We start from the raw sequence: 16,134 nt of genomic DNA on the forward strand, positions 1-16,134 counted from the left end.
ATTTTTTTTTTCATTGTGACTAAAATTGTTTGAATTCCCCAGCTCATCGTAGTCTACTACCCAACCTTAAGAGCCCCCTACTGAAGGACCAGTCACTAGACTCCTACAAATAACAAGAGCTAAGAGCTCATATGGCACTTGTGACGAGGCCAGAAGAGCTAAGAGCCAAGAGATCATATGGTATGAGCTCTCACAAAATTCTATGAATCAATAGATTGATTTAAAAAGGAAAATAAGAGGCTTAATGCCAATCAGGATTTAAAATAAAAGCTCTGACTCGCGATGTCCTTCTAAATATCAAAATTCATTAAGATACGATCACCCACTCGTAAGTTATAGATGCCTCATTTTTTCTAATTTTTCCTCTCCCTTTAGCGCCTCAGATGGTCGAATCTAGGAAACGACTTTATCAAGTCAATTTGTGCACCTCCCTGACACACCTACCAATTTTCATCGTCCTAGCACGTCCAGAAGCACCAAACTCGCCAAATCACTGAACCCCTCCCCCCAACTCCTCCAAAGAGAGCGAATCCACTACGATTTTTTCAATCACGTATCAATGACATTTGTTTATTCTATCCACCAAGCTTCATCCCTATTCCTCCACTCCAAGTGTTTTTCCAAGATATTCCCCTCCAACTCCCCCCAACGTCAAAAGATCTGGTCGGGATTTGAAATAAGAGCTCTGAGACATGAATTCCTTCTAAAAATCAAATTTCATTAAGATCCGATCATCTATTCGTAAGATAAAAATACCCCAGATTTCACGTTTTCCAAAAATTCTGGTTTTCCCCTCCAACTCCCCCCAATGTCACAGGATCTGGTCGGAATTTAAAATTAGAACTTTAATGCACAAGATCCTTCTAAATATAAAATTTCATTAAGATCTGGTCACCCTTTCGTAAGTTACAAATACCTCAATTTTCAAAATTACCCTTCCCCCCAATTCCACCAAAGAGAGCAGATCCGGTTCGGTTATGTCAGTCAAGTGTCTTAGACAGGTTTCTATTCTTCCCATCCAGTTTCATCCAGATCTCACCACTTTAAGTATTTTCTAAGATTTCCGGTCTCCCCAACTGCCCCCCCCCCAATTACGCTTGATCCGGTTGAGATTTATAATAAGAGATCTGAGTTACGAGGTCCTTCTAAATATGAAGTTTCATGAAGATCCGATCACTCCTTCGCAAGTTAAAAATACGTATTTTTTCTTATTTTTCAGAATTAACAAACTCCCCCAACTACCCCAAAGAGAGCGGATCCGTTCCGGTTATGTCAATCATGTATCTAGGACTTGTGCTCATTTTTACCACCAAGTTTGATCCCGATCCCTCCACTCTATGTGTTTTCCAAGTTTTAGGTTTCCCCCTCCCAAATCCCCCCCCCCCAATGTCACCAGATCCGGTCGGGATTTAAAATAAGAGCTCTAAGACACGATATCCTTCTAAAAATCAAATTTCATTGAGATCTGATCACCCGTTCGTAAGTTAAAAATACCTCATTTTTTTTTATTTTTAAGAATTACTCCCCCCCCCAACTACCCCAAAGAGAGCGAATCAGTTCTGATTATGCCAATCATGTATCTGGGACTTGCGCTTATTTTTTTCATCAAGTTTCATCCCGATCCCTCCACTAATTGTTTTCCAAGATTTTAGGTTGCCCCCCTCCAACTCCCCCCAATGTCATCAGATCCAGTCGGGATTTAAAATAAGAGCTCTGAGATACAATATCATTCCAAACATCAAATTTCATTAAGATCCATTCACCCGCTCATAAGTTAAAAATACTTCATTTTTTTCTATTTTTTCCGAATTAACCGGCCCCCCGATTGTCAAATCGGGAAAACGACTATTTCTAATTTAATCTGTTCCTGTCCCTGATACGCTTGCCAAATTTCATCGTCCTAGCTTACCTGGAAGTGCCTAAAGTAGCAAAACCGGGACTTTAGGTTTCACCCCTCCAACTCCCCCCCAATGTCATCAGACCCGGTCGGGATTTAAAATAAGAGCTCTGAGACACAATATCATTCCAAACATCAAATTTCATTAAGATCCAATTACCCGCTCATAAGTTAAAAATACGTCATTTTTTCTATTTTTTGCGAATTAGCCGACCCCCCCACTCCCCCCCCCAGATGGTAAAATCGGGAAAACGGTTATTTCTAATTTAATCTGGTCCGGTCCCTGATACGCTTGTCAAATTTCATCGTCCTAACTTACCTGGAAGTGCCTAAAGTAGCAAAACCGGGACCGACAGACAGACAGACAGACCGACAGAATTGGCGATTGCTATATGTCACTGGTTAATACCAAGTTCCATAAAAAGTAATTGTCCACAGTTAATAGCTTACCCTGCCTCTAGTACCAAGAAATATTGCAAATCATTTTCCCCTTATTTTACTCGGTATTTTAATAATATTACGGTAACAAATATTTAATGTTTGATGCAGTTTATTTCAGGTATTTGCTTCTAAGTGTTTTTGAATATGTCAGTCATTTATATATTTAATATTCTGTCATATTCCGTATAAACGGTCACTATTTTAACTGTGAAAATTGATTCTTGACTTATATTAATTTTTTATTGGCTCATTTTAATTTATTGACCTTGAAGAATCACTTGCTGCCTTAAATTTTTGTGTTGCCATTTTTTTATCCTTTTTTTTGGGTCCTTTTTGGTCTTGACTTGCTCATGTTATCTCCAGCTATTGAAGTAATAAAATATATTCTATTCTATTGTACATCTCAGTTACAAAGTGTGCATCCAATATTAGATTATTAGCACATTCTCAGCCTAAACAAGAAAGCCTTAACAGCATAAACATTCGTAAGCCCTGATTGGTGCTCAAAAAGTATGTAATCTTCTAATTTAATTCTGCCCATCTCTGAGGATGAGTTTCTGAAATTCCCAAAAAGTCTAGGTCGAAACTTCTATATTTATCACTCGAAATATTAATCCCATAACGTCTTTCAGTCTCAGAACGCTCCATGTCGCTCGTTTCTTACTATTAAAATTATTAAAGGCATAAGGGCCTCAATGAAAGAAAACGACTCGTGCAGGTCAGGGAAAACCCTGACCTTCCAGTAGAGCGAAGACCAGCTTATCCTACAACAATGCCTTTTCCAACTAATATTATTATCTAAATAAAACCCCAAATACCTAATTTCAAAAACTTGTTTAATGGGTAAATATCCAAAAAAATTTATTACTATCATCAAGTAACCTACCTGTTCTACTAAAGATGATGTTGTTTTAGATGCGTTAACTGCTAGGGAACTACATAATGCGAAACTGCGCAAACGTTCATGTTCCAATTAGCCTTGTGTACAACCCGCACCAAACAACTACCAATTACCGTTATCATAGTGTCGTCCGCAAAAGAGGTCAGCGCATCAACTGCAACATGTGAAGCCAACGGATTAACATAAATAAGATAAAGTAGAGGTCCAAGCACGTAACCTTGAGGCACTCCACACTTAACATCGAACTCTCTGCTTAATATATCTGATAAAGCAACTTTAGTAGCCTGGCCGTGCAAGTACGATGAAAACCACTTTACACAAGTGCTATTTAACCCAAGCCTACTTAGTCTACTTAGAAGAGTATTAAAATCAACAGTGTCAAAACCCTTACGGAAATCTTAAAAAACAGTTAAAGGAACCATATTATTTTCAAGCGTATTATCAACAAAACTTAAAAGATGGTGTACTGAAGACGGTGTATCTTCTTATTCTTCTATGATTACATTTCTGTCCTATTTGCATATCTAGTGGGTGTGTTTATTTCCACTCTTGAAAGTTTTAAAACAAGAGAATCTAATCTTGAACTAATAGATTTTAGGAAATAAAATGACCTTAAATATCAGGGGAAAATTGGCCTGAATAAATGTGGCGAAAAAGGAAGCATAGAACTTTTTTAAATATTGCCATTAACTAGGCTCACATTTTAACTTGACGATAAGGTTTCAAAGGCAGGATATTTTCGAAAAAATTTAAATGTGGAACATATTATGAAGAATAACGGACTGCTATTTTTCTCGCTTTCCTTATGTTAAAAATGAGCAAGGATTAATTAAAAAAGATCAAATAAAGAGCTTCAAAATAAAAAGCAAATTTGACGCTTGAAACAAGCAACAGTTTTAAAGCGACTTAATAAATTGTATTTTTCAAATTACAGGGGGGGGGGCAACTGCTTCCCTTGCCTCCCCTCTGCGACGCCACTAGTTCAAGGCTGCTCCAGCTTGTATGATATTGCTTGCCCAGGCTATAATAAAACCAAGAAAAATGGTGTCATTTGGCTCTCTATTGATCAACAGCTTTCTACTGATCAACAGCTCTCTATTGATCAACAGTGTACTGCATGACTAGTGGAATGTTTACTTCTGAAACCAAGCTGTCCATTATACAATATTTTCTTCGAATCCAAAAAAAAAACATATAATCGCTTATAAATAACTTTTTCATAAATTTTACTAAATAAAAGTAAAATGGAAATCGGTCGCCAGTTACAGAGGTCCGAGGGGTCCCCACCTTTGTGTAAAGGTATGATTTTAGACCGTTTCAGTTCCGACGGGAAGTGTCTTTTAACCATTGAGAGATTAATTAAATAAACGAGTACCGGCAAAAGATACACCGACACAAAATTAAAAACCCTTAAGGTTCAATCCATCTACACCAGAAGAATTTGGTTTAAAGCTACAAACAATTTTTTCAACTTACTTCAATATTTTTAATTTAATTTTAAATACCAAAAGCCAGTATATTTGACACCTTTATGCTTCATAAGTGTAAAAAATTAAATTTTTTTCAAAGTGACAACTAGATAAATACAATCACTCCTGAAAAAAACAACTTATAATAAAACACAAAAAAACGTATCCGCCCAGGTGAAAATACAGAAATTCCCAGCATTCTGTTCAGGGGAAACATTTCTGATTGTAGTGGCTTCATATATCAGCTCATGCGTACTCTTGCAATGCAAGCAAAAGTTGACGGCATATTCTTACCAAAATTGACCCCCTCCCTTATTAAGTTGTTTTCCTTCTGTTTTCGATAATTTTATGAACTTTCTTGTGTTCCAATAACTGCACTAATTACTAATAAACAAACAGGCTACATATTTAGGATAAAAAAATGTTTGTTGAAAACTGGCTGAGGGTCACTCAGTCACAAATTAGAACTTATATTTTCGTTAATAAGGGTCAAAATCTGTTGAAAGGCAGCCAACAATAGGGCAACAAACATTTTTTCCACGCTTTTCCCCTATTCTACTCTCTTTCCTTTGGTTTCCTTATAACTACTTTATAATCCCAAATTTTCGGGGGGCATGGTCCCCTGCTGGCCCCCCTGGGGGATATTAGCCCTCTGATCACTTTCGGCTATTAGTAAGGACTCTATCCCTCTCGATTTCCCAGCGAATGAGCCCTTTCTTGAAGTTTCTACGACAACGCTTTCTATAAAAACCTTATATGCCCCAAGGGTATAACTTACAACCTTTGCCCTGATGGATGTTAGGGGTTTGTCATCCTCAAAGACATAACTTCCCGACCTTTCAACTACGTTGAAACAAAATGGCTGCCTAAAAATTTTGATTGGAAGTCTTTGGTGGAAATGGTGTGCGTGGGAGGGAAGTTACTTTCTCTTCTTTCACTTTCAACTATTAAAAAGGGCTCTAGTCCTCTCAATTTCCAATTGAATGAGCCCTTTTTGAAGTTTCTACGACAATAATTTCTATAAAAAAAAACCTTATATGCCTCCGGGGCATAACTTTCAACCTTGCCCTGAGGGCTGTAGAGAGGTTGTCCTCCTCAAAGGCATAATTTCCTGACCTTTCGACTACGTTGAAACAAAATGGTTGCCTCAAAATTTCGATTGAAAGTGATCGGAGGAAATAATGTGCGTGAGAAGGGAGTTACTTTCTCTACATTCATTTTTGACTATCAAAATGGGCTCTAGTCCTCTCAATTTCCAATCGAATGAGCCCTTTTTGAAGTTTCTACGACAATGCTTTCTATAAAAAAAACTTTATATGCCCCCAGGGCATAACTTATAACCCTTGCCCTGATGGATGTTAGGGGGTCTGTCATCACCAAAGTCATCATTTCTGGATCTTTCAACTACGTTGAAACAAAATGGATACCTCAAAATTTTGATTGGAAGTGCTTGGTAGCAATGGTGTGCGTGGGAGGGGAGTTACTTTCTCTTCATTCACTTTTGACTATTAACAGGGCTCTAGTCCTCTCAATTTCCAATCGAATGAACCCTTTTTATGAAGTTTCTACGACAACACTTTCTATGAAAAACCTTATAAATGGTGGTTTTGGGGGGTTAGTTGCCCTTCAATCACTTTTGACTATTAAAAAGGGCACTAATCCCTTTAATTTCCAATCGAATGATCTCTTTTTGAAGTTTTTACAACAGCTCTTTCGATACGAAGTGCCCTGGTCTAAACAAAAAATAAATAAATAATACATGTGAAGCGCTATTTCGATGCATATAAATAAAAATAAAATTTCAAAAATTACTAAATGATTATAACTGTTAAATTACTTATTCGAAATTTTGCACCCGTAAAATTTTTGTACCCGGGGTAAATGTCACCTCTGTCCCTCCCCTAAAATCACCTCTGGCAAAGACTGCTGCTTCGCCGTCTAATGTGCACAAGAAAAAATGTAATCTAGTAGTTTTGTCTTTTTACATTTATTTATTTTTTCTATATTTTTTTAGGTGTTCGATGTTTTCAGTTCATGGATTGGCAACTATCTTTGTTACTTGGTGTCCAAACAGTTCTGTCAGACATCATAGACAAACAACTAAGCTTCTGGATATCGAACAGACTTGAGCAGCTTTTAGCTCCTGAAAAAGTTGGCTATTTAATAACTCTAATTAATGGTATGCATACACACTGTTTTTAGTAATCTATTAAATTTTTATAAATTATATTTATTAAAGGTATATAGTTTAATTTTAACACACTATATTTATTTTTTGCATATACCTTATTTATAATCTTTTATATTTATTTATTTTAAATTATTTGGAAATGGCTCTCGCAAGCAGATTTTGCCAAACTATCGTTTCTTGTAAAACAATTAAATAAAAAAAAACAAGTTTTTTCAACTATAAGTTTTAAAGAATTTAAAACTTAAAACGAACTGAAAGTAATACGTATATGAGGGGGGTTGCTTCTCCTCAACATCTCGCTCTTTACGCTAGTTATTTATTACTGTAAAAAAGCTTTTGATTGTTCTAATTAAACGAAAATAGTGTTTCATGAGCCATTCTTAAAGAATTGGGGCAGAATTCACTTTAGGTTAAAGAGCGAGGTGTTGAGGAAGAGTAACCCCCCTTATACGGAATAATTTCTGTTCGTTTTAAGCTTTAATGTCGCTCCTTACTTTCAGTTGAAAAATCTGGTTTTCTTTTATTTAATTTCTAATCGTTTTTTAAATAATGCCTGGAAATCTAGCTACACCTCAACGGAAAAATCTATCATCCTGACCGATTTATTCTATAGACCAGTGGTTCTCAAATTGTGGTACGCATACCACTTGGGGGGACGAAAACTTTTTTAGGGGGTACACGGCCAGCAAAAAAAAAATTAATAAAACAACCCTTTAACTCTAGGGTTGGGAATTGAATTTATATTTTAGCTATGGTTTACTTACTATCGAGAATTGAGAAGGGGTACCTAAAATGTTTTGTGGGTAAAAAGGGGTACAGTGTCTAAATAAATTTGAGAACCACTGCTCTAGATAATTCAGGTCCTGGTGAAAATTGACCCCGGACACTTACCCTCAACATCTCTACGCCTAAAATTGAATTGACAAAGAGAAAGCATAACATAAGAAGAATCTCGTATAGGAATTCTGGCCAATGTCACCAGTGTAAAACTTCCCCTGAAAAATTCACTCCCTGAAAACTTCCCTCCTCACGACAAATTGTCCCCATGGAAAATCCCACCTGTAGAAAATTTGCCCCCCTCACCCGAAAAATGTATGCATACTTCCTAGTAGCAAATACTACACGTAAACAATAGGCGAATTTTGTAACTTAAAGATCTTTTCCTAGGGACTGTGGGGGGCATAAAATCTCCAAATATATATTTATTCGGCCTTTCAACTATGCTGAACAAAATGGCTAACTCAAAATTGTGATCGGATGATTTTGAGAAAAAGGGCCTTGGGAGGGAGCCTAGTTGCCCTCCAGTTTTTTGGTCACTTAGAAAGGGCCCTAACACTTTTAATTTCCGTTCGAATGAGCCCTTTCCCGATATTTTGGGACCACTGGATCGATACGATCACACCTGAAAAAAAAAACAAATAAACACGCACCCTGATCTTTCTTTTGGCAAAACAAAATTCCACATTTTCGCAGATAGGAACTTGAAATCTCTACAGTAGGGTTCTCTGATCCGCTGAATCTGATGGTGTGATTATATGGCTTGTATGTTTTTTTTTACCCTTTTTTCGAAAATCAGGCAAATTTTCTCAGGCTCGTAACTTTTTGATGGGTAAAATTAAACTTGCTGAAACTTAATAATTATATCGGTACACATTTGGAATCAGCATAAAATTCCGATTCTTTTTATATATCTATTGCTGTCAAAATTACGTTTTTTAGAGTTTCGGTTAATATTGAGCCGGGTCACTCCTTATTTACAGTTCGTTACCACGAACTGTTTGAAAATTGATAATACAACAAGAGCTAAAATTACAGAAAACACACATATTCCAGCAAACTAACTGCAATGTTGAACACAAAACTAAAATCGAAGAAGAAATATTTTGGGAAAAATTAAACAGTTCGTAACCGTAAACGAAATTGAATTGTTATATCAATTTGCACATCGAAAGAATTGGTTTTTTACAGTGGTTGTAAATATGTAATATTTTTCAACTTTAAAACTACTCATTAAAATTTATGATCCTGAGAAAATTTACCTAATTTTAGAAAAGGGGGCACTGTTACAATGATATCAGACCACTATCTACAGAATTTCTTTTTCTTTCGAGAAGGATTATCGTGGGTGTATATTTAATGTCTTTGTTCAAAAAAAAGCATCAGTACAAAAAAGCATCGGTACAAAATTTAGACTTAGCTCCATTTACTTAGCTAAAGACTCAGTAATTGCTTACCAATGGCTAGCCAGCCCGAATTTTTTTTTTAATTGAAATGGTTCCGACTATATAAAAAAAAAATCTCCTCAAAACTGTTAACAAATGTCATGAAAGTTGTATTATGGAATTCAAAAATCAAATATTTCTAATTTTAGTGGCCAAGACATTACGGAGGCGGGAAGGGGGTAACAGTACTTATAATAATTAAATGTATCATTTCCTCATTTTGCATTTTTTTTTTTCGTTTTTTTTTTTTCTAAATGCATTCATGAAGCCATCGTGAGGCCTCACTTAAAATTTCTACAAATTAAATGAAAATTTGATTTCCAGAATCTATTTTTGGACAAGCTAGTGGCTCTCTTGCAGATGAAAAGAAGTCTGAGACTGTTATGAATATAAAGCTCAAGATTTTGGATTATGTGCCGTCTCTCTTGCTCAAAGTCTGTGGCACCGAATCTCTTGAAGAAGGAATTGCATCCATCATTGATCTAATTCAAAAACCTTTACTCAATAAACATGTAAGAACTTTTTTCGTTTTCTTCTTTTTTTCTTGTGTTCTTCTTGAAAATGGTCATATATGTTTATTTGATTTTCCTTTTTTCAATTTTATTATGCGTAGGAACCCAACGGACGTGTTTTTCTTAACCTTTTATAGATTTGGACTTATTATAGATAGGTGAATGAAGGGGGACGGGGTGGATTAAGTTTCCGCATAATCTGTTCCTCTGTGCTACTTCTTTATGCCTTCTTCCCCCTTTTCCTTCATTGTATCTCTATTTGTCCCCAATTTATGCCCATTTTTGGTATAATTAATTTTAAAAGAAAACTTTCCGAAAAAGAAGCTTTTCAAAGAAAAGTGAAGGCCATTTGAATCTTACGATCAGCAGATACAAATACCTGTTAAAATTCAAACATAAAACGATCAGAAAATACAACGAATGCTAATATAAATGAATAAATAAATCTCAAAAAGAATGAAATTTAAATTGAATATGCTAATCAAGCTTAAAACGAAAAAAAATATTTTGCTAATGAAGTAAAAATGAAACCGAAACGAACGGAAATTAAATAAATAATCAATGCAAACAATTAATACTAATATAAATGAATAAATCAATCTTAAAAAGAGTGAAACTTAAATTTAGTATGCAAATCAAGCTTAAAAAGAAAAAAAATTATTTTGCTACTGAAGTAAAAATGAAACCCAAAACGAAAAATAAATAAATAAACAAACAAAACAATCGTACCAAACAATTATAGCAAGAAAACAGATACTAATACAAATGAATAAGTAAATCTTAAAAAGAGCAAAACTTTAATTGAATGTGCAAAGCAAGGTTGGAACGAGCAAAAATCACTACAAATAAGAGTTTGGGTATCACCTCGTTCTCTCACTATAAAAGTCTAAACCTACTGCGTCATTGACACTTTACTAAAAAATATATGTTTCTTGAACAGTCTTGGAAAGTATAAACAAAAGTCAAATTGAATATTATATATGTAATGATATTAATTGTTGAATGATCCATCAGTTAAAATTTTACTTCACTGTAGTTTTAAATTCATTTTCAATGCTGTAAGAACTGGAAAAAAATATTTGTAATATAATTCGTTTTCCTTGAAGTGCGAAGGACGCAGTTGGCTTTAGATTTTTACAGCTAAGGAAGAGGGCAGTATCCAAACTCTTGTTTGTAGTGAAACTATACTTGTCTTGAACAATTTTAGAAAGAACTAATAAATTAAACTGAATATTTGATGTACAATTATATTAATTGCTGAAGACTCATCAGTTCAAAATTGTACTGTAATTTTAATGTTTATTTTCAATATCAATTAAAAAAGAAAATGTTTGTAATATAAGTCGTTTTATCTAGCTCGTATAATTTACAGCCCTTATCTAAGGGACTATTGGGTTTTTATTATCCTTGGATGCAAATTTATTGACATTTTCAGCTATTATGAACAAAATGGGTACATTGAAACGTTGATCATATGTCCTAAAGGATTAAAAAAGCACTGGATATAAATAAAAAATTCTAGGATGGGGTTTGGTTGCTCTCCAATCACCTTTCACTTTGAAGAAGGCACTAGAACTTAATTTCCAAAAAATGTTCTATGACGGGGGCCAGTGACTTCCCTTGTTAGGAATAACTCCCCTTCTGTTGTTATGAATAAAATGAGCTGTTTTCTTGGGGTAAAAGAAAAGGCCGTTTGTCTTTTTCTCTTGTCTTTTTTTCTTAAAAACTCTCTGATTCCAAAATCTTTCAAATCGAATTGATGTAAAAATAGCACTTACGAATGTATTCCAGGGTTTTGAGCAGGTTGTTTTGAATTATTGGAATATGAAAAAAAAATATATATATATAGGAAACTGTGATGGAATTCTTAATAATCTCGTTGTCTAGGTTCTCTTTCAGCTATTCTGAACAAAATGGGTACATCAAAACGTTGCTCCTATGTCCAAAGGGGTGCAACAGCAATGGATATAAATAAAATGTTCTAGGATTTGGGTTGGCTGCTCTCCAATCACCTCTTAATTAAAAAAAAAGGCACTAGAACTCAATTTCCAAAAAAGTTCTATGACGGGGTTCAGTGGCTCTACAATACTTTTTGCCTTTACAAAATGCCTTATCTTTAATTTCTGATCGAGTGGCCATGCTCTGGAGTTTTTACCCCCACGAGGAGGGAAGGTGGGCGTATCGGAGGGGGAAATCCCTTTATATACGGAAAAATTCTGTTCTTTCTGGAGTTTAACATCATTTTTTACTTTAAAAATAAAGGCGTATGCCAAAAATATTCCCGTAAATCAAGGGGGATTATGTATTAATTTATACCTGTCCCTTACTTCCCTTGAACTCACTCTACATTTATTTATTTATTTATTTATTAATACCAAATACGGTAAGCTTTCAAGCTTGTCGCAGTTATGTCGCAATTATCGCAATTATATGGAGGCTCAATGAGAGTTAGGGTATTTGGCTTTTTCATTTTGCGGCATCAGTCCCTTGCCCTACAAAATGATCCACCACCTTTCCTTCATAACAGCTGATGCGCACTTACATGTCATTGAAAATATTTTGTGAAATACGAACGTTATTCAGACGTAATCTAAATGATGGGAGATGAGAGATTAATTACTACCCTTCCCCTAATACTCCTTCTTAATTTTATCTGAAGCCTCACGGAGATTTAGATAATTTTGGCATTATATACTCTTTTTAAGGCATATAGGACTCCCCCCTCGCCCATCATATGACCCACCATCCCTCCTTGATAATAGCTGCTGCACTATTAAACAATTTCTATCATTCTTTTTGTCTAAATTTCCCTATGACTGCTCAATTTTAAATGCGGGGATGATTTTCCAGGTGGAATTTTCCGGGACATAATCTCTTGTTAGTTTTTGTGGACTGAACAGATGTTGCTTTAGAGTAAAATCTAAGATTTTTTTTTATTTATATAGAAGAATTTTTAAAACACACGGTCAGAAAACTTGTAAATAGTTCTTTTCATCGTTAATATCGATTACAGAATGTCTGACAGAATTCGAAATTCAAGTCAGAATAATAATATAATACGTAATATATTATTACTTTATTTTCCACTATCTTATACATTTTATGTAAATTTTAATGCTCTATTATTCGTAGTTGCTATTGTTCACTCCAAACAACAAAGCAACTTTTGGATCAACCATTTGATTGGTAAATGCCTCAAACCATGGTTTATTGGAGATATGATTTATTTTTAGTTTTTTTCTACTGTTTATGCTCATGATTCCTAACGTTGGCCGAAGACTCCACCGGTGGTACATAAGAATATTTTGGTGGGACGTAGGCAGAGCGTGGACCCTTCGGCTGACTACATTAGGGGATTGCCTTTATGACGTGAAAAAAAATTAATTGTGAAAAAAAATTGCCTTTATGACGCCACGTTCAAATGCATTTAAAGAGAAAAGAAATAATGGAAAAACTTTTTCAAACAGTTCGTGGTACTGTAAGTAAGAAGCGACCCGGCTCAATAGTAGCTGAAACTTCAAAAAATGGAATTTTGATACCAATAGATATATGAAAAAAATCGGCTTATTATGTTGATTTTAAATATAAAAGTTGAGTCATTGAGTTTAGTCGTGCCGATTAAAGGCTACGAGCCTGAGAAAATTTGCCTTATTTTAGAAAACAGGGGAAACACCCCCTAAAAGTCATAGAATCTTAACGAATAATTAAAATAAAAAAAAACAAGTTTTTTTTTACCTGAAAGTAAGGAGCGACATTAAAACTTAAAACGAACAGAAATTACGTCGTATATGAAAGGAGCTGCTTCCTCATCAACATCCCGCTCTTTGCGCTAAAGTTTGACTCTTTCTCTCAACTCTACTTTTTAAAACAGTAAAAAACTTTAGCGTAAAGAACAGGGTGTTGATAAAGAAGCAGCCCCTTTCATATACGAAGTAATTTCTGTTCGTTTTAAGTTTTAATGTCGCTCCTTACTTTCAGTTGAAAAAACTTATCTGTTTTTTTTTTTTTTTTTTTTTTTTTTTGTTTATTTGATTTCTGAACGTTTTTGAATCAATGCATATTTTGATTTTGGCTCTCCGCAGAGGAATAATCAAAACGAAAATTGTATATTTATTATATTTTTTTGTCTAAATGGCTTTCTCATAGTTTTGATCGAATGATTTTGACAAAAAAAAGGAGCGGGGGAGGAAGCCTAGTTGCCCTCCGATTTTTTGGTTACTTAAAAAGGCAACTAGAACTTTTAATTTTTTGCGAATGTTTTATTAGTAAAAGCTTTACGTAACTTATAAATTAGCCTACGTAACGAACTTTTGTTTTCTCATGTTTTTATTACATATATGAGGGGGTTTGCCCCCTCGTCAGTACCTAGCTCTTTACACTAAAGCTTAAATTGTGTGCCATTTCATTAAGAATGACCCCTGAATCACAAAAGCCGTAGAATAAATAGTTGAAATTACTAAAAATACTTTAGCGTAAAGAGCTAGGTATTAGGAGGAGGTGAGCCCCTCATATGCGTAATAATTTCCGTTCGTTTTAAGTTTTAATGGTGCTCCTTACTTCCAGCTGAAAAAACTTTTCATATTTATTTTTTCATTGTTTTTTTTTAATAGTGCTAGAAAATCCTGCGCTCCCTTCATGGAAATTTTTTCCCCCATGTAAAATTCCTCGATGGAAAGTTCCCCCAACATATCCCCCTCTTCTAAACCCCTCCCCCAACCAAATGATCCCCCTGAAAACGTCTGTACACTTCCCAATACCCATTACTATATGTAAGCACTGGTCAAAGTTTGTTGCCTCTCCCATGGGGGCTGTGGGGAAGTAAGTCGTCCCCAAATACATAGTTAAAGGTTTTTTGACTACGCTGAATAAAATGGCTATCTCAGAATTTTGATTTGTTGACTTTGGGAAAATAATTAGCGGCGGAGGGGGCTTAGGTGCCCTCTAATTTTTTTGGTCACTTAAAAAGGGCACTAGAACTTTTCATTTCCTTTACAATGAGCCCTCTCGCAAGATTCTAGGACCACTGGGTCGATACGATCATCCCTGGGAAAAAAACCAAACAAACAAACAAATAAACACGCATCCGTGATCCGCTTTCCGGCAAAAAATACAAAATTCCACATTTTTTTAAAATAGGAGCTTGAAACTTCTACAATAGGGTTCTCTGATACGCTGAATCTGATGTTGTGATTTTCGTTAAGATTCAATGACTTTTAGGGGGTGTTTCCTCCTATATTCTAAAATAAGGCAAATTTTCTCAGGCTCGTAACTTTTGATGGGTAAGACTAAATTTGATGAAACTTATATATTTAAAATCAGCATTAAAATGCAATTCTTATCATGTAGCTATTTTATATCAAAATCCTGTTTTTCAGAGTTTTGTTACTATTGAGCCGGGTCGCTCCTTACTACAGTTTGAAAGGTTCCTTATAAGGTCCTTGTACTGTTTGAAAGGTCCCTTATAGAGATATTGTGTGAAACCTGTCTGACTAGTTTTTAGAAAGAAATTAGACATTTAAATAAGCCATCAAGTAGTGTGAATATAATTTGGAAATCTGGTATTCATAGGCAATCACGCTGCGATAGAGGTTGTGGGAGAAAAGTAAGCAGCAGGGGGGAGAGTGAGTTGGAAATAATAGCCGTGTTGCCTGTCGGGCTTGCCCCTTGAATTGCGGGGGAATGGTAGTCTGTCTTCAACGCTTTCCTTACTTCCCTGGTAAGGAAACCACCAGAAAAACGGTGGTTTCTTTACATTTGTGTCCAGTTTTGGATTTTCTGCAGCGAAACGTTACAAAAGAAAAAGATACAGTTATCAAGATTGCATCAAAATTTTTCGCGAAAGATGCAACAAAGCAGGAACAGGATATACTTGCAAAAGTGCATTGAAATTTCAGACCCTTGAAAGGCGCAGGGGCTCACTTCCAGGCGCAATATTTTTGGCAGATTTCCATGATTTCCATTCATCTGCTAAATCGAATTCCAAATTCTTTTTTTTCATGAACATTATACTCAGTGTGTATTTTTAACTAATTTATCGTCTTATCTAAAACATAATCATGCCTAGAAATCGTGATTTCAAGTATTTTCTTTTGTTATTCCAAATCATGAAGTTCTTAGGGCATTATCACTTCTTTATCAGTGTTGCCACATTGAACCATAGAAGTAAATAACCAAAGCTGTGTAGATGAATTTGACAACGCTCTTTATCCATAAAAAATTGAACATTAACTATCTGTTGATTCCCCGAAACACATACATGGCATAGCATGGCATGGCTCATCTGTTTCGTAAGAAAGATCGACATACTCTACGTACGGCTTATTTCAGATATTGCAAATTCCTCCTCCGGCTTCCTAGATGGCACCGAAACAAAAAAATAATTGCTCGATTTGGTTTAGTAGATGTGCCTTCTCGGATTCGGTCTTCCAGTGATGATTTATGTAAAAAGACTGTCAACTTTATTCACGTTTATGACCCTCTGCAGCCTTTTTTCCATATTGA

The 16,134-nt window shown here is 35.2% G+C and overlaps 1 protein-coding gene across 5 annotated transcripts in view; it reads left to right on the forward strand.

Moving 5' to 3' along the window:
- The window catches only part of LOC136043506 (sorting nexin-14-like), a 161,691-nt gene that overhangs the window by 133,497 nt on the left and 12,060 nt on the right, over positions 1–16,134 (forward strand). For all 5 annotated transcript variants that reach the window (XM_065728422.1, XM_065728424.1, XM_065728425.1 and 2 more), the window contains 2 exons: positions 6,723–6,887; positions 9,446–9,633. In XM_065728422.1, the coding sequence (XP_065584494.1) occupies positions 6,723–6,887; positions 9,446–9,633 (353 nt within the window). The remainder of the gene's footprint in view (positions 1–6,722; positions 6,888–9,445; positions 9,634–16,134) is intronic.

This window comes from Artemia franciscana, unplaced genomic scaffold (genome assembly GCF_032884065.1).
Source record: "Artemia franciscana unplaced genomic scaffold, ASM3288406v1 Scaffold_692, whole genome shotgun sequence".
In the NCBI taxonomy this organism is placed as follows: Eukaryota; Metazoa; Arthropoda; class Branchiopoda; order Anostraca; family Artemiidae; genus Artemia; species Artemia franciscana.